Source organism: Triticum urartu, chromosome 5A (assembly GCF_056163025.1).
Source record: "Triticum urartu cultivar PI428250 chromosome 5A, HENAU_Tu73, whole genome shotgun sequence".
NCBI lineage: Eukaryota > Viridiplantae > Streptophyta > Magnoliopsida > Poales > Poaceae > Triticum > Triticum urartu.
The window spans coordinates 391,439,712-391,457,610 of record NC_141877.1 but is presented as its reverse complement, the minus strand read 5'-3'; the positions used below and the strand labels follow the sequence as shown (position 1 = coordinate 391,457,610).

At 45.3% G+C, this 17,899-nt stretch overlaps 2 protein-coding genes and 1 non-coding gene across 3 annotated transcripts; 1 reads left to right on the top strand and 2 right to left on the bottom strand.

Moving 5' to 3' along the window:
• Positions 1-6,885: 6,885 nt before the first annotated feature.
• TRNAH-GUG (transfer RNA histidin (anticodon GUG)) lies at positions 6,886-6,957 on the bottom strand. Its single transcript has one exon. It is a non-coding gene; the product is annotated as a tRNA-His (tRNA).
• Positions 6,958-7,976: 1,019 nt separating this feature from the next.
• LOC125507048 (molybdopterin biosynthesis MoaE family protein) lies at positions 7,977-8,906 on the bottom strand. The gene has a single exon (XM_048671747.2). It carries the CDS (start codon positions 8,748-8,750, stop codon positions 8,169-8,171), a length of 582 nt encoding a protein of 193 aa, XP_048527704.2. The 5' UTR covers positions 8,751-8,906; the 3' UTR covers positions 7,977-8,168.
• Positions 8,907-10,332: 1,426 nt separating this feature from the next.
• LOC147971540 (uncharacterized) lies at positions 10,333-14,221 on the top strand. Its single transcript, XM_087524011.1, has 6 exons — positions 10,333-10,376; positions 11,321-11,392; positions 11,448-11,586; positions 11,641-12,327; positions 12,394-12,525; positions 12,971-14,221. The coding sequence occupies exons 1-6, from the start codon at positions 10,333-10,335 to the stop codon at positions 14,219-14,221; spliced, it is 2,325 nt and encodes a 774-aa protein (XP_087380137.1).
• Positions 14,222-17,899: the final 3,678 nt, after the last annotated feature.

The window sequence follows — 17,899 nt, the reverse complement described above, 5'->3', positions numbered from 1 at the left end:
AAAGGACAACTCTTTTAGGGGCAATTTTATGATAAATATACGGATAGCGAGTCCGGGCACAAGGCTACTTACTTGAGTATCCGGACGATTGTAGCTCAGACCTGCGTCCTCCGTAGAATCCGGACACACTATTTGTGGTCCGAAGAACAATTTGTACATCTCCACGGGCGTCATGCCAAGAAAATGTTGGAGAACTCGTGGTCCCTCCGGGTTGAACTCCCACAGGCGGAGGGGGCGACGTTTGCAGGGCAGAACTCAGCGAATTAACATAACCTGCGTCACCATGACCAGACTGATGTCTCTTTCTAGGAGATCTCGGATGCGGCCCTGCAACAGGGGCACGTCCTTTGCCGACCCCCAGTCCAGCCCCTTATTGACCCATGACGCCAGTCATGGCGGGGGACCCGAGCGGAAAGCAGGCAGCGCCACCCACTTGGTGCTCCTAGGAGCTGTGATATAAAACCACTCTCGTTGCCATAAGCTGGACTCCCCTTGAAAAGAGCCCTCGGGCCATGGAGCACCAGCTTTCTTGCTTATAAAAGCACCTCCGCACTCCGCGTGCCGTCCCTCGATCATCTTCGGCTCTACTTTGAAGGTCTTGAGCCATAGTCCGAAGTGAGGAGTAATACGGAGGAAGGCTTCACACACGACGATGAATGAGGAAATATGGAGGATGGACTCCGGAGCTAAGTCGTGAAATTCCAGCCCATAATAAAACATGAGCCCCCTCACGAAGGGATCCGTCGGGAAGCCTAGCCCCCGAAAGAAGTGAGACATGAACACCACACTCTCACCAGGCTTGGGAGTGGGAATGACCTGCCCTTGAGCAGGCAGCCTATGCCAGATTTCGCCGGTCAAGAACCTGGCCTCTCTCAACTTCAGCACGTCCTCCTCCGTGACGGAGGAGGGCATCCATCGGCCTCGAAGGTCGGAACCGGACATTGTCGAAGGTCCGAAGCGCCTGAAATCTGGAGCATTGGGTGTTGGAACTCGAGGCGAAGGGCGAACTCGTTTGAGATTGAAAGAAAGGAGTAAGGCCTTGGTCTCTTTATAAGAGGTTGAATACCAAGGGCCCTCCCTGTGACCGTTTGGGACTCGCCTTTGATCGAGAAAACATACCAACGGGTACGGTTGGGTTACCCACGCCGTATTAATGAGAATCCCGGAATAAGGGGACACGATCTCTATTTTAACAAGACGTGCCAAGGAAACCGCCTCGCTAAACGCGCTGAGGTGGGACAGTAAAACGATTCGAATAAAGACTTGGTCATGGTGTGATGTCACGCTACGGAATACGTCAGCAGATTAGATTTGTGTAAATATTATTCTCTCTATGGCAATATGTGGAAACTTATTTTGTAGAGCCGGACACTACCTTTGTGTTCAAAATCTTCTATGAAGTACTTGGAGGAGGAACCCGCCTTGCAATGCCGAAGACAATCTGCGTGCCGGACTCGTCGTCATTGAAGCCTGGTTCAGGGGCTACTGAGGGAGTCCTGGATTAGAGGGTGTCCGGATAGCCGGACTATACCTTCGGCCGGACTCCTGGACTATGAAGATACAAGATTGAAGACTTCGTCCCGTGTCCGGAAGGGACTTTCCTTGGCGTGGAAGGCAAGCTTAGCGATATGGATATGTAGATCTCCTACCATTGTAACCGACTCTGTGTAATCCTAGCCCTCTCCGGTGTCTATATAAACCGGAGGGTTTTAGTCCGTAGGACGAACAACAATCATACCATAGGCTAGCTTCTAGGGTTTAGCCTCTCTGATCTCATGGTAGATCTACTCTTGTACTACCCATATCATCAATATTAATTAAGCAGGACGTAGGGTTTTACCTCCATCAAGAGGGCCCGAACCTTGGTAAAAACATCGTGTCCCCGGTCTCCTGTTACCATCCGCCTAGACGCACAATTTGGGACCCCCTACCTGAGATCCGCCGGTTTTGACACCGACAATAGGGCTACCAGCTGGGAAGTACCTAGCTTTGAAAATATCGAACCAGAGCATGCCGGGAGTGACGGTCATAATCCTCCTCCACCATTTAATGATGAGGCAGCTATTCATCACCTGGGTGTTCAGAATCCCAAGCCCCCAAGGCTTTTTGGTTTGCAAATGGTATCCCATTTAACAAATTGGTATTTACGTTTGTTATCGGCAGAGTTCCAGAAAGATGCCCCTCCATGTTTGTCAAAACCCGCATAAGTACCTTTAGAATGTTTTAAAAACCCCATAGTGAACATTGTAAGGGAGGAAAGGCAAGAATTGATAAGAGACACTTTGCCAGCAGAGGTGTTATATCTACCACGCCATGGTAAGACTATGTTGCCCACCTTAGACACCAAAGGTTTGAATTCATTGGTACATAACTGACAAGGAGAGATAGGGAGCCCCAGGTACTTGAAGGGAAAGACTCCCGAAGAGCGGTTAAGTAGATGGGAAACCCGCAGCGCTTCGGCCTCGTCAACTCCCGTAACAATCACCTCACTTTTAGAGAAGTTGATTTTTAACCCCGACAAGGCTTCGAACATAGAAGGATAAACTTGAGATTAGCGATACATGAGTCGTTCAACTCCACTAGAACAGTTGTGTCATCCGCATACTGGAGGTGAGTGATGCCTTGGGGAAGAAGGTGGGAAATGACAGGGGAGATGTGTCCAGCCAAGGCTGCTTGGTCGAGCATACATGATAAAGCGTCAACAACAAAATTAAACAGAATGGGCGAAGCCGGATTGCCTCTTTGTAGGCCACAACCATTGGCGAAAAATTTGCTAACTGAGCTATTGACAGCCACCGCCGTATGACCACCGGAGACAAGCTGCGTCAGTCTATGGACAATACCGGGGTCAAAACCCTTTGCAAGGAGAATGTGGCGGAGAAAATCCCAACTAACTGAGTCGTAAGCTTTCTCAAAGTCAAGCTTGAGAATAACAGCTTTGGTACTCCTCATCCTAAGGTCATGGACAATCTCATGCAGGATACCATCTAGAATAAAACTACCTTTAATGAAAGCGGATTGAGAAGGGCTGATGATACGATGAGCTACAGGCGACAACCTAGTCACCAACCCTTTAGCAGGAAACTTTGCAAAGTTATTAATCAGGGCAATGGGACGAAACTGAGAGATGGACTCAGCACCCTTAACTTTGGAATGAGAGTAAGGACGGCATAGTTAAGACGCGAGATGTCAACAGTGCCAAGACAAAAACCTTGGATAATATTACAAACCAAAGAACGAAGGGAGGGCCAGAACCGTTTAAAGAAAGGGATCGAGAAACCATCCGGGCCCGAGGCCGAATTCACATTAGCCGAATTGATGGCCATCTCGATCTCTTCGACTGAGAGAGGCATCAAAAGGGTCGCGTTCTCTTCGTCCGAAACCCGCCTATCATGTGCCCAAAGATTGGGGGAGATAATGAAACCCGAGGCCGGGCTGGCAGCTAGCAAGGAAGAGAAGAAATTGAGGACGTGATCCATAATCAAACGAGGGTCAACAACCCTAACACCGTCAATAACCAAATTGTCAATAGAGCATCTGCGACGACGGCCATTGGCAATAGGAAAAAAGTACATAGTTGGGGAATCCCCTTTGAGAATCGAGTTAATGGTGCCACGTTGCTTCCAATAAACCTCAGCATGCTGGTGTAATTGTATGAGAGAGCCCTCAAGCTCTTAATGATGTTTGTGCTCACGACGATTGCCAACTACCATCTCACACCGCTTGATTTGCCTGTTGAAGTGAAGAAGAAAATTGACAGTATCCGGCGGGCGTATCTTTGGACTAGTTGTGACAAGGTCTCGGGAGGCAAGTGCAAGGTAAACTGGAAGACGTTGTGCAAGCCCAAACTATATGGCGGACTGGGTATTCTCGACCTTGAGAAGTTTGCTTCGGCGCTCCGCCTACGGTGGCTTTGGTATGAATGGGCTGACCCCCCCCCCCCCCAGGACGTGGCTTGGCCTAGGATCCCCATGCACCACCAAGGATCGTGATTTGTTTGCTGCTGCTACAAGAGTAACCGATGGGGACAGAAACACGGCCAAGCAAGGTTGTCAAAATCGTGATTCTGTTATACGATTCTACGACTTTACGATCCAAACTAACTTCTCTAATTCTACGATTTGGGGCCCTAAACTCTATGTTTCTACGATCCTAATAGTGAAAATTCTACTATTTGCGATTCTACCATCGGAGCTCCGATCTGATTCTGACAACCTTGGCAAGTTTTGGGAATCGTCGTGGTTGGAGGGGCTCAGACTGATGGATATTGCGCCCAAGATTTTTGAGCTCTTGCGCAAGAAGTCTTGTTCGGTGAGAAAGGCGTTGACGGACAACAATTGGATTACCCAAATTAACACCCAACAGGGCATCTCTCTCACACACATCCAGGAAGTGGTTATGCTTTGGGAAAGGCTCGCTGACATTATTCTCACGGACGGGGTTCGCGATTCGATTACTTGGAAGCTCTCTGTCGACGGCGTGCACTCTACGTCCTCGGCTTACAAGGCACAATTCGAGGGTCTTACCATTCGAGCATGCTTATAGCCGTTTGGAAGGGAAGGGTTGCCCCCCCCCCCAAAGTGCAAGTTTTTTGCCTGGTTGGTCTTACAAAACAGGATTTGGACAGCTGATAGACTAAGCCGCCATGGATGGCCAAACTCCAGTCTTTGCCCTCTTTGCAAGCAAGCTCTTGAATCCGTTGTGCACCTTCTCGCCCAAAGCCGCTTCACGACCCGTATTTGGACCGAGATCGCCAACTGGCTCGGCCTCCTGGATTTCTCTACTTTGGCTTGGGCAAATGCCACCTCGGTGAGAGGTTGGTGGACTGATACAGCGAACAATACAAGACCGCACTGGAAGGTTCTCACTTCGCTGATGATGTTGGTTGGAAGGAACGCAATGCGAGAGTTTTTCGCAACACTGCCGCACCCACCATGTTAATTGTCAGGAGGATCAAGGAAGAGGCCCATCTTTGGGTTCTAGCGGGTGCGAAATACTTGAGTAATATAATGCCGCGAGAGTAGCTGTTTTCTTCCGGACGTGGAGTATCTACGCCCGAGCTCAAATGAGCTCGGGTGAACAGTAAAATCAAAAGACATTTTACAAATGTTCAAAAAATTCTGAATTTTTTTGTGATAAATTTTGACAAATGTTCTAACTGCTTGCAAAATTTCATCTTCAGATCATATTTGTGGAAGGCGTGACAAAAAAAAACAAAATCGATGCTCTAAAAATGCTACTTTCAAAGCATTTCAGAGCACTGATTTTGTTTTTTTTTTGCCACGCCTTGTACGAATGTGATATGAAGATGAGATTTTGCAAGTAGTTAGAATATTTGTCAATGTTTACCATAAAAAAAATTCAGAATTTTTTGAGCATTTTTAAAATACTTTTTGATTTTACTGTTCACCCGAGCTCATTTGAGCTCGGGCTGAGAAAGGACTTTCCGTTTTCTTCCCCGCGTTGCGGGCATAAGTGCAAACCTTCTCTCTTCTCTCTTAATCAATGAAAATAGTAAATCTTTTGCCTTGTTTTAAAAAAAAATGATGTTGCCAGCCAGCAGCCGAGAGCTCGGTCTAATTACTGTGTATATTATGCCGGCCGGCCTTCTGTTTTACTAGTACAAATGAAAATCATCCTCGCTATCAGAGTGCGTACTGCACAGTCTGGAATCAATCGCATGTGAGCAATACGGCATCAGGCTCTGACAGACTGAGATCATCTATGGATCCGGGCACAGAGGTGCAGACCAAGGAAAATACTAGTACAAGTGGAATGCGAGGTGCACGTTCGACAGAGATTAGCCGTCAGATACACCTAACCCAAGATCGAGCCGATTTCAGTAAAAACCATCGGCGTCCTTTTACACGACCGACAAGGTTGATCATCAGAAAGATCTGAAGCTGGAAGCAGATGTAGGGAGGGTGACACGAAGCTGGAAGCAGATGTAGGGAGGGTGCCTGGAATTATTTGCATGTGAGCAACACGACCTTGGGGCGAGGCGACAGATCGTCCTCTGGAGATCGGGTTGCAGATGAAAGGGAACACAAGTTGATTGTGTGCAGTGTGCTGGAGACGAAGTCAGAGTGAGATGGTGCAAGGTAGTACGATCGACACCGGGTGAAGATACGGGGAACGCAAGGCCGAGCGTCGCCGCACTTGCAGATGCTGCCTGGGCACGGCCGCACGGATGTATTCCTTCAAGAACGTTGTTTTGAACGTGCACGTACCGAAGCTGTCACCGTGCCTATTCTGCTCCAAAATATCGTGCTTGAGGCAAAATTATGGGTTACGGCAGGTGCTAAGAAACTAGGGTGTTTTGTTGTACGAGAGTAATTGCCATGCCGTGTTGTAAGGACGCTTATAAAACTCTAAACTCTATTCTCCTCTTATTTAATGGATGAGGTAAATCTTTTGCCTCCGTTTTGAAAAAAAAACGTGCACGTACCGAAGCTGTCACCGACACGATTGCTGCTCTTGCTAAAAGAAAAAAAAAATCCGTTCATGCAAGTCGTGTCGTCAGCCTCTGTTTCGCGAGAAGAAAAAAAAAACACGGCATGGCAATTACTCTCGTACAACAAAACACCCTAGTTTCTTAGCACCTGCCGTAACCCATAATTTTGCCTCAAGCACGATATTTTGGAGCAGAATAGGCACGGTGACAGCTTCGGTACGTGCACGTTCAAAACAACGTTCTTGAAGGAATACATCCGTGCGGCCGTGCCCAGGCAGCATCTGCAAGTGCGGCGACGCTCGGCCTTGCGTTCCCCGTATCTTCACCCGGTGTCACCGACACGATTGCTGCTCTTGCTAAAAGAAAAAAAAAATCCGTTCATGCAAGTCGTGTCGTCAGCCTCTGTTTCGCGAGAAGAAAAAAAAATGAAGTGTGGCTGCTGGGATTCGAGCCCAGGTCTCCACGGCCACAACGTGGAATTCTCACCACTAAACTACAGCCACTTTGGTGTTGGCTTCTCGGCCTTACTTTATTAGGACATTCTTTCTCAAACGTGACACAGTAGATGTGTGACAACCCTTGGCGTGGAAAATTTGATCAAAAAAGCCTTTAATGTGGACAGATCGGGCCCTGTGGTGCTCAAGCTTCTCATGTGCTTTGCCGATGATGCGGTGGTCGCCGGTTCTTGATCAGTCGTGGCTGCAAGAAAATGTTAGCGTGACATGTTGGTATATTTGATGGGAATGTTGGCAAATGGCACATGGTGAGCAGATTCAAAGGGCACATGGGAATGTTAATCTCGCTCTATCTACGGGGCGCACAGTAGGCTGGTCGACGGCTCAGATTGCTTAGGTGATCCGAGTGATGAGACGGGGGCATTCCTGCAGTGGTGTCCTATGGTAGCAGTCTATGAAGATTGCTCTCAATTGGCCAAGGAGTCTGCCAAGGTCTCTGTTGATCACAATCTGAGACGGACTGACGGGCGCCAAATTTGCAGTCAGTGTGAAACGAGGCATCAATCTTTATGTTGGTTTGATGATCCTGCTTACTTTTGAAAAGAAAAAGTGATGTACAATGTAATAAGTATTAGTAGTACTCTCTCCGTTCTGATTTACTCGTCGTGGTTTTAGTTCAAATTTGAACTAAAACCACGACACGACGAATAAATCAGAACGGAGGGACTAGTTCGTAAAGCCCATGTTTGACTGTGTATAAGAGACAAGAGATGTTACCGTCTTGATACTTCAGGTAATTCGCTTGGTTTGTTTGCTCTGGTTCGAAATTTGACATCTTGGCTCGGTGCTATCAAATCAGCCGCTATCTGATTTCTGTTCTTCAGCCGAGACAACATAATTCTTTTTTCTTTGCGGGGAGAGACAAGATAATTCTAATCTGTTCTGATGTTATGTTGATTCACAACATATTTTTAGGCAGCAGCATATCGGTTCTGACGCATGGTGTGAATTTCTCTACACAAAAATGAGTGTACGAGGAGTAAATCTCATACTGCCACACCACATGATTTGCTGCAACGTGAGTATGTATTCGAACTGCATACATTGTTTTTCTCACAGAATTTGCATTCAGCAGTGTAACAAAATGTGAAGATATTATTGGATTCGAACTTCACCTTTCTCTTCCACTAAAATCTCTCGTAACACAAGGGGAAAAAAAAGGCACGTCCACGTGATCGCGATCCGGCGGCCGCCACTCATCAGCTGACCCTCACCTTGCTGCCGCAGCACCCGCCGCCGCCGCGGCCGGCGGCAGCGGCCGGCTTGCCCTTCTTCTCGGCGTCGGTGCGGTCGAGGAACTCGCGGTTCTCCTTCCAGACCTCGCCGTCGTCGTACACCTCCTTCTTCCAGATGGGCACGGAGGCCTTGATCTCGTCGATCACGTAGCGGCACGCGTCCATGGCGTCGGCGCGGTGCACGGCCGAGGCCGCCACGAACACGCTGGCCTCGCCGGCGGGGACGGTCCCGAGGCGGTGCGCCACGGCCAGCCGGCACAGCGCGTGCGCGGCGCGGGCCTCGCGGAGGATGGCCTCGAGGCGGCGCCGCGCCATGGCCCCGTACGCCTCGTAGCGGAGCTCCACCACGCGCCTCCCGTCGAAGTGGTCCCGCGTGGTGCCCTCGAAGGTGGCGATGGCGCCCGCCGACAGGTCGCGGACGTGGTCCACGTACCGGCCCATGTCCAGCCGGCCCGATCCCTCCTCCAGGATCTCCACCAGGTCCTGGCACGCCGCCTCCGTCGTCGGGGCCTCGACCGTCGCCGTTGGGGGCTCGTCGCCGGCCATCGAGGGGAGCTGCGCCGGCGCTTCGGGTGCTTGGATCACGGAGCGCGGCCGCTCCAAGTCGTCGGTGCAGGCAGCGAGATAAGGTTTGGTGGAGGAGAGGAGATGAACCACGGAAGTGCCCCGCGGCTTTCTTATTTTATCATCCTGCTCCCAGCACCGGCGATTTTCTTAAATTCGATTTCAGTCTCAAGCGGCACAAACTTAAAAAATATATTCGAGAAGACAGCGGAAGAATAAGAAACTACTCCTACAAGCGAGCCAGTGAGATAGCAAAGTTCCTCTTGATTACTTGCGATCATCCTTAATACTACCTTCGTCTCAGTGAATAAGTCATTCGCGTAATTCTAGATCAACATTTTAACTATTTAAATATATATTATATATGATAAAAAATATATATTTAGAAACTACATTCGTGTAGAAATCTAATGATATACTTTTCATGACATATCATACATATTTAATTCCTCAAATCGACGACCTAAAACTACACGAACAATCAAAGGGCTGACCGGCAGAGAAGGGGGAAACCAGCTCCCAATGTCTGTCTTGAAGGCTTGAAGTGAACCATGAAATAGAAGTATTTAATTTTTACTACTACGTCTGTCCTTGTTTATTAGCCCTTTTTATAATTTGTGCTTAATTTTGACCAAATATTTAACTTATGAAATCTTAGTGAATCTCAACAAAAATTAAATCTTTGGATTCATAATTGAACATAGTTTTCAATGATATAATTTTTTATAACATGCATGAACATTTTGTTAGTTAAATTTATGGTCAAAATTTGGCACAAATGAGGTAGTACCATAGAACTTGTTGCACATATAGAAATACCAATCCAAACAAACAGAATACATTGCACAGGTATTATTGTTAGAATTTTGCTAGTAGGCCTTTGACCCAAAGCCCACTAAAATTTTGAAATTCTTTGGACCCATTCATACACACATGTGAGTGGAGTGAGTGAGATTAGAGTTTAGTCCCCCATGAAAGTTGAGAGAGACTTGCACCTCCTTATAATGTGAGCACTTCTACTACTTGTATGAGCATGAGAAAATGAGACATACACACGCGTTCCTCCTCCTTGCTCGCCTCGCCACGCCTCCTCACGACGCGCCGCGGGTTGTGGGATTGAGCTGAGGACAGAGCTATGCACGTTGTCTATATTTTTGTTGCTCGGAAAAATTAATGAGTCATTAATTAATAATTAACGTACGCGTTAATTACTGAACAGGTTTCCGATTCTTTTGGATCGTGACGACTCGGACGTGGGGTTTATTCCCACGACCTACCCGGCCCGCACTATATAGTCAGGCAGACGTCTACCCTAGCCGCCGCCGCTTCATATGGTTTCGCACCACCGTTCCATATCATTGCGCCGCCAAGCAAGTCTTCTTCATCCCTCCTTTCTGCGTGCACCGGGAGAAGGGATAGCAGGCCTCCGGAACCCCGACTCTCGTAATCCTGTACGGAGAGGGGCGATCAGCTTTTTGGGGAGTGCACTCGCGCGACTGCTGGCAGCGATGACTTCGCGAACGATGACTTCTTCCCCGACCTCGGCAACCTCATCCTCGACGACATGGGCGACAACGTCAACGTCGGCAGTGCTGTTCCTGCTGCATCGTATGTGATTCTATCTTTCTTGTTCGAGATCGTGGTAGAATTCATGTTTCTAGTATGTGACCTAAATGTGATATGTCCTTCTACTATGTTAGTTCGCATGATTAGTTTAATCTCTGTAATTGCTATCATGATTTATTTTCTGTTTATTCGGATTAAATCTCGTATTAATTTTCTCATATTTCCAACAATTATAACATTTAAGAAGTTTTTTTTTGAAATGTTTCTCAAAAACCGAAATTTGTCATTTTTCCATGAGCTTCACAAATGTCCAAACTTCACCCAAAAAAATACGGACATCACACACAGGAGCATCTTAATTATTACACGAAAAAAAAATCTTTTTTGAGATTTTACTGTTCATGTCCACACACATTTGAGCCTGGGTGCAAATTAGCCGCGTCTCAAGACCATACCCTTTCTATCGTTCTTAGTTTTGGAGGGCTCCAAAGTAAGGTTGGAAAAAGCAGTAGGCGTAAGCGAGGCGGTTGCCTTCGCCTAGTGCCTAGGCGGTGCCTAAGCACCCTAGGCGCGGCTTAGGCGGTAATATAGTTTTTACTCGTAGTGTATTTGCGATTATTATATGGGTGTTGATATTAGTATAAGGCATATAAATAAGTTATTTACCGTCTACTACCGTTGGAATATAACCCGTTTGGCATATCAGTGTAGTATGTGGCATGATTTCCTGCTTGGGTAGGTAATTCCTTGCTTGCCCTGCCTAGACCTTCATTTATGCCCTAGGCGAGGCGTTTGGCCATTGCCTAGCGCCTAGGCGTGCCTAAGCGCCTCCTAGGCACTGCCTTTTCCAACAGAGCTCCAAACACCTTCTCGTTTATACTAGACTTCAAATCAAAGCCCACTCGTCTCGAGGAACTAATGGCTATGAATGCCGATCAAAGGACCATTAGAGAAGCTACTGACCGCATGAATGAGCTTCTTTACAGGGAAGAGATGATATGGATGCAGCGCTCTCGGATTGACTGGCTGCGGGAGGGCGACCGAAACATTCTTCCACCGTAAGGCAGTTTGGTGTGCGCGTAAAAACAAAATTAAATTACTTGTGGATGATAGTGGTGTGATGCAGCAGGACAGCGCCACTATGGCAGGCATGGTGACGGATTACTTCACAAGTCTGTTTACAGCTGATCCGACGCTTAGTGCAGACCATGTTATTGATCTTATCAAAGCTCGCGTTACTGATAACATGAATGTTAGCCTGTGTGCAGATTTTTCTAGTAAGGAGATTGCTGATGTGCTCTTCTAGATAGGCCCTCTCAAAGCACCTGGACCAGATGGTTTTCCGGCGCGTATGTTCCAGAGGAACTGGGCCATAATGAAAGATCAAGTTATTGCTGGTGTAAAAGAGTTTTTCCAGTCGGGGGTGATGTCAGAAGGGGTGAACAATACTGCTATTGTGCTTATCCCAAAAGTTGACAACCCTGTAAAACTTACTGATTTTAGACCTACAAGCTTATGCAACCTTATATATAAGGTGGTGTCCAAGTGCTTGGTTAATAGATTGAGGCCAATCCTTGATGACATTATATCACCAGAGCAAAGCGCCTTTGTACCAGGAAGAATGATAACAGATAATGTACTGATTGCATTTGAGTGCATACATCGTATCCAGCAAGAGAAGGATCCAGCTAAGAGTTTTTGTGCCTATAAGCTGGACCTCTCAAAGGCATATGATCGAGTTGATTGGGTTTTCTTGAAGCGGACAATGCAAAAGTTGGGTTTCGTTGACCGATGGGTGAACTGGATTATGACTTGTGTCACCTCGGTTAGATACACTGTCAAATTTAATGGCACCCTCTTGGCTTCGTTTGCACCGTCGCGCGGGCTACGGCAAGGTGACCCTCTCTCCCCGTTCTTGTTCCTGTTTATTGCCGATGGACTTTCTGCCTTGTTGAAGGATGGAGAAGAGGAAGGAAAATTTACATCCCTGAAGGTATGTCGGCGGGCTCCCGGTATTTCTCATCTCTTGTTTGCCGATGATACATTGCTTTTCTTCAAGGCGGAAACACAGCAAGCGGACGAAGTTCGCTCCATTATCATGGAATATGAAGGAGCCACGGGCCAGCTTATTAATTCTGCCAAATGCAGTCTAATGTTTGGCAAAGCATGTCCAGAAATAGTTCAGGAAGAGGTGCGTGCAACATTGCATGTTCAAGTATCCACTTTTGAAGAGAAATATTTGGGTTTGCCGACACCAGACGGGAGGACGTCAAAAGGCAAATGCCAGAACTTGCAAGCTCGGTTAACCAAAAGAATTATTGCGTGGGGGTGATACCTTATCTCCGGCAGGAAAGGAAACGATGATAAAAGCAATTGCGTAGGCCATTCCCACCTATATGATGGGGGTATTTAAGTCGCCTATGTCCGTATGTGATGATCTTAATAGGATGGTCCGTAACTTTTGGTGGGGATCATCTAAAGGCAAGCGAAAAACTCATTGGCGGGCGTGGCCAAAAATCCAGAAGCATAAACTTAGTGGTGGTTTGGGATTCCGCGACTTCAGGGTGTTCAACCAAGCTTTGCTAGCGCGACAAGCTTGGCGACTTTTGACTAAACCTGACAGTCTTTGTGCACAGGTATTAAAAGCTCGATATTATCCGGAGGGGCGATTGGAGGACACGGTCTTCTCAGGAAACGCTTCGGTAACATGGCAAGCGATCCAGTATGGATTAGAGCTCCTGAAAAAGGGGTTGATTTGGCGGGTGGGCAGTGGTACGCAAATCCGCATCTGGAGGGACCGGTGGTTGCCCCGGGAGCCGTCGGGTCAGCTCATTACGCCCCAAGGGACTTGCCGGTTACGTCGTGTCGCGGACCTGATGGATGCCAATGGAGCATGGTGGCTGGACCTCCTTCAACAACACTTCCTGCCAGTCGACATTGACGCCATCACGCGCATCAGGATGTCCCCACGTGTCCCTGATGATGTCATTGCCTGGGCCCCGGAGAAATCCGGTGTCTTCTCAGTCCGGTCAGCATATCGCTTTGCCATGGACGAGCGCGAGCGTCCATCGATAAGCGCCTCGAGCAGGGCACCGGATGGTCGCCGCGCCATTTGTAAGACTATATGGGGGTGCCCTGCTCCCCCTAAGGTACGCGTGTTTGCTTGGCGTCTGGTCACAAATTCACTCGCCACTTGGGCTAATAAATTCTCTCGAACTTTGGAACCTAATGATCTGTGCCCTTTGTGTGGTATGGAACGCGAGGATGGAGACAATGCTATGTGCAGATGTCCACATGCGAAGGAACTATGGCGAGCCATGGCAACTGATTGGCCTATCCCAGACGTCGAGACGGTGCGCAATACGGGGCCTGAATGGCTGTTCGGCGTATTAGACAAGCTGCCAGAAGTCTCCCGCATGGTGCTGCTGATGGTTCTTTGGCGCATATGGCATGTTCGAAATGAGATTACTCATGATAAGGCGCCTCCTCCTAATGAAGCTTCCCGTCGGTTTCTTGCTAGCTATATAAATTCGTTGCTCTGCATCCAGCAGTTCCCACGGGACGATCAGGTCAAAGGCAAGATGGTTCTCATGGTGGACAGTGGACGAGCTGACCCAAAGCATCAGGGACATGAAAGTGCAAGTAAGGGAGAAGTGTTGCGCTGGGTGCGTCCGCCTGAGGGCTGGGCAAAGCTTAACACGGACGAAAGTTACCTCGCCTCCAACGGCTCCGCTGGTTGTGGTATGATTCTCCGGGACTCCAATGGGGAGATCATATTTACAGCATGCAGGCAGCTCTTTACATGTGATAATGCACTAGAAGCTGAATTGCAAGCATGCAAAGAGGGTCTTGCCTTAGCTCTGCATCGGACGAACTGCCCTATCTAGCTTGAGATGGACTGTGCAGAAGCGGTAATGATGGTACAAGCAAAGACGCCAGACCGATCAAGGTTAATGACCGTTGTCAAGGAGATCAAGGAGTTAATACAAAATGAAAGGGAGATTGTGATTATGCGCATTAGTAGAACACAAAAAAAGCTAGCCATTGTTTAGCTGCATATGGGCGATGTACACCTCGTACAGTAATTTGGTTGCGAGGGGGTACAGACGATGTTATCAGGCTTTGTAAGGATGATGCACCAATTTAAGTAATACAATCCCCTTTCCCCTGCAAAAAAAAAAATCAAAGCCCACTAGATAATATGTCTTAATCAGTTCTAATGGTAACCAGGGTTTAAATCCTGGTTCTCACAAAAATAAGGCTCATTCTCTATACTTGTGTTGTGCAAGCGACGTTTGGGACCTTTTCTCAACCTTACAATATTATTCCTTTGGGATTTCTCTCCCCCATGGGTCGAGTTTTAGTTTTTTTATAATATGTCTTAATCAGTTCCAATCTCACGAGAGCTATGTATCACACGTATTGATTTTTTTTATTTCTAAAAGAAGTGTTGATTTCTTTTACGTAGGCAAGCCTGTACTGATTACTAATACGTATCGACAACGGCACGGGGTTATTGGGCCGGCCTAATAACGTAGATGTGCAGATGTTTCTCTTTTCTATGGTCTTTTTATCGGTTTTTTCACTCTTTTACATTGGTTTTCTTCAGTTTTTTCTTTTTTTCTTTTCATTTTTTCTTCATTTTCCTTTGTGTCTTTCTTCAGTTCCTTTTCTTTTTCCAATACATGTCTAATTTTTATATATACATTATACTTTTTTTGCATAACGGAACAGTTTTTATATAGGTTAAACATTTTCCAAATACATGAAAAATATTTTTCAAATATATGTTTTGATGTTTACCTTTTTCATACACATTGTATATATTTAGTACACATATTAAAAGGACTATATACGTTTAACATTTTTCAACTACATGATTAACATTTTACAAACACTTGCTTTGTACATTTTTTTCAAATATGTATTAAACAATCCCTCAAACACATGCTGAAACATTTTTAAAATGCTATGAAACATTTTTTTACATTGTAAACAGATTCTTTTTAAATATCACCAACAGATTTTTGAAACGCGTGGACATTCTATTAAAAGTAACATACATCTTTTGAATGGTATACATTTTTTGAATTACATGAAAACTTTTTTCAATGTATAATTTTTTTCTAGAGTGGTACATACATTATTTCAAATGTGTTAACATTTTCTAAATGTCAAAAACGTTTTCTTTGGAAGCTATCATTTTATTAAATTATGCTACGATGGTTTTACACTGTGTTAACGTGTTTCAAATTTATGGTTCACAATTTATTTTTAAGTCAAATTATTTTTCAAGTATATGTATTTGGAGGTTTTTGTAATATGAATAGAAGTAAAAAAAAGAATGAACGAAGAAATGTAAAAGAGAAAATAAACTAACTAGCAAGTTGGGTCGGCCCAAAACTAGAAACTGGGCCGATGCTCCTTAATGCGAGACCTTATAGCCGCACACTCCAATTAGGCCTTTGGTAATGTGGGCCTTCTTGGTTTTCTACCTTTTCCATTTGAAAGCGGGTGGTTCCATCATTTTAGTGAAGACGGTCATGGGCAAATCCTATTCGGTGCACGTTGCGCCGGTTAAAGCAATCCGTGCAAAACGGGCGCCCCCCCCCCTCCCACCCACCTCCATTGATGATGCATGGGCCAGCCATGTACCTTTTTTCTTGTATTTTTAAAATTTAAAAAATGAAGTAGGCGACAAAATCAAACTCGAGATCTCTTCTTTCACAAACAACCCATTAACCACTACAACCTCTAAATGCTTATGATTACTTCCTTCTGTTTTTTCTTTTAGTCTTTCTTCAGTTCGTGGGAAGCCTCTCGTCCATCTTTATCCTTTCTTTTTTTGATACAGTTTTTTCTTGGGCTGGTTTTGTTTCTTTTTTCTTTTCTTTTGTTTATTCTTTTCCTTTTCTTCACTTTCTTTATGTATTTCAAAATGCAGGATCTTTTTTCAATATCGATGAACATTTTCCAAAATTTGATGGACTTTTTCCTAAATTTGATTAACATTTTTCAAGTATGAGAATGTTTTTTCGAAATTAATGGTTTTTTTAAAATTCGATGAGCTTTTTTCCAGAATCTATGAGCTCCTTTTCTAAATTGATGAACTTTTTTTTTTCAAAATAGACCTTTTTCAAATATGTGAAGTTTTTCCTCAAACTTACGTGAACTTTCCGAATTCAATTAGCTTTTGAAAATTTGTGCAAACTTTTTCTCAAAAATGCTGTACTTTTCTTTCAAATTAGTGAACTTATTATTTTTTAAAATCAATGAAATTTTCAAATCCATGGACTATTTTTTGAAAATCGATGATCTTTTTTCAAATTCGCAATTTTTTTTGAAAATCCATGAACTTTTTTCAAACAATGAAATTTTCTCAATTTGTATGGACATTTTCAAATATATTAACTTTCTTCAAGTTCTTTTCTTTTATTGTGTGTTATTTTTTCATTTTTATCATACAATAATACGTATAATAGACTGGGTATATATTCTACATGTTAATGTTGTACTAAAAAAAGGGTCAACTACTATTTTCCTTAAAAAATGGACAGAAAAATCAGTTAGCATAGTTTATTGTCCCAGCTACGGACGTTGGCGGACAGATATCGAATCCTGCTTCTCCCAAAAAGAATTATGTGACATTTTAGTAGCGCAGTCTACACACGTTGCCAGGGAGAGATCGAATCCTGCTTCTCCCACAAAGAATTTCGTGTCGTTTTAAGCAGTACAAGCAGATAAACTTTTTTCTCCTCGTCACGTTTGTTGGGCCATCCCGCTACGTGTGGTGTGTAGGCGCCAGTAACGATAACAGGCGCATAGGGCGCCGGAGAGTAGGTCCCACGATCATGACTAGCCCTAGTAGCTGCAAATAACAATTACATCATCTATGAGAGATTTCAAAAGAACGGAAAAGGTTCATCGACTCAATTACAATTACATACAGCTTTATTAAGATAGCATGAGTTATCTATTTCATAAGCCATAAAATTTCTCTCTGTTAGGCAATGCCTGAACCAAATCTTCCTGATGATATCAAGCGTCTCCATGCACACGACATAGACAACAACAACTTCATCCCACCTTTGATCGCATTTAGAACAAGCGTCAATCACCTCCATGTCCAACTTTGCTTGTATTGGAGTATTAGAACCAACAACATTTACGAAGATTCATGACCACCCATGCTTGATGGATAATGCCTCTAAAAAATAACACTAACTGCATGGGGGCGTAAAATCACAGGACCTGCTATAAAGGCGCCCCGAACGTCTCTAAGCACACACCCTAATGAGCCTAAACCTCCAAACTCATTGCAAAACCCATCAAATTAATTTCACACAGCAAGCTTTTGGTGATCTCGGCCACTTGCCGTGAGCTTGGCTCGAATTGCCTCCTCTAGGCTTCGTTGAGTTTACCGTAATGGACGAATATATAGTGCACACTTAGAGGTGACACACGTTCACCATGGGTCGCCTAGCGGCGCATCCACCAGAATTACTAGTAGATAACGAACATCGTTTCAGTAAAAAGTCACCTCTCAAATGAATGATATTTTATTA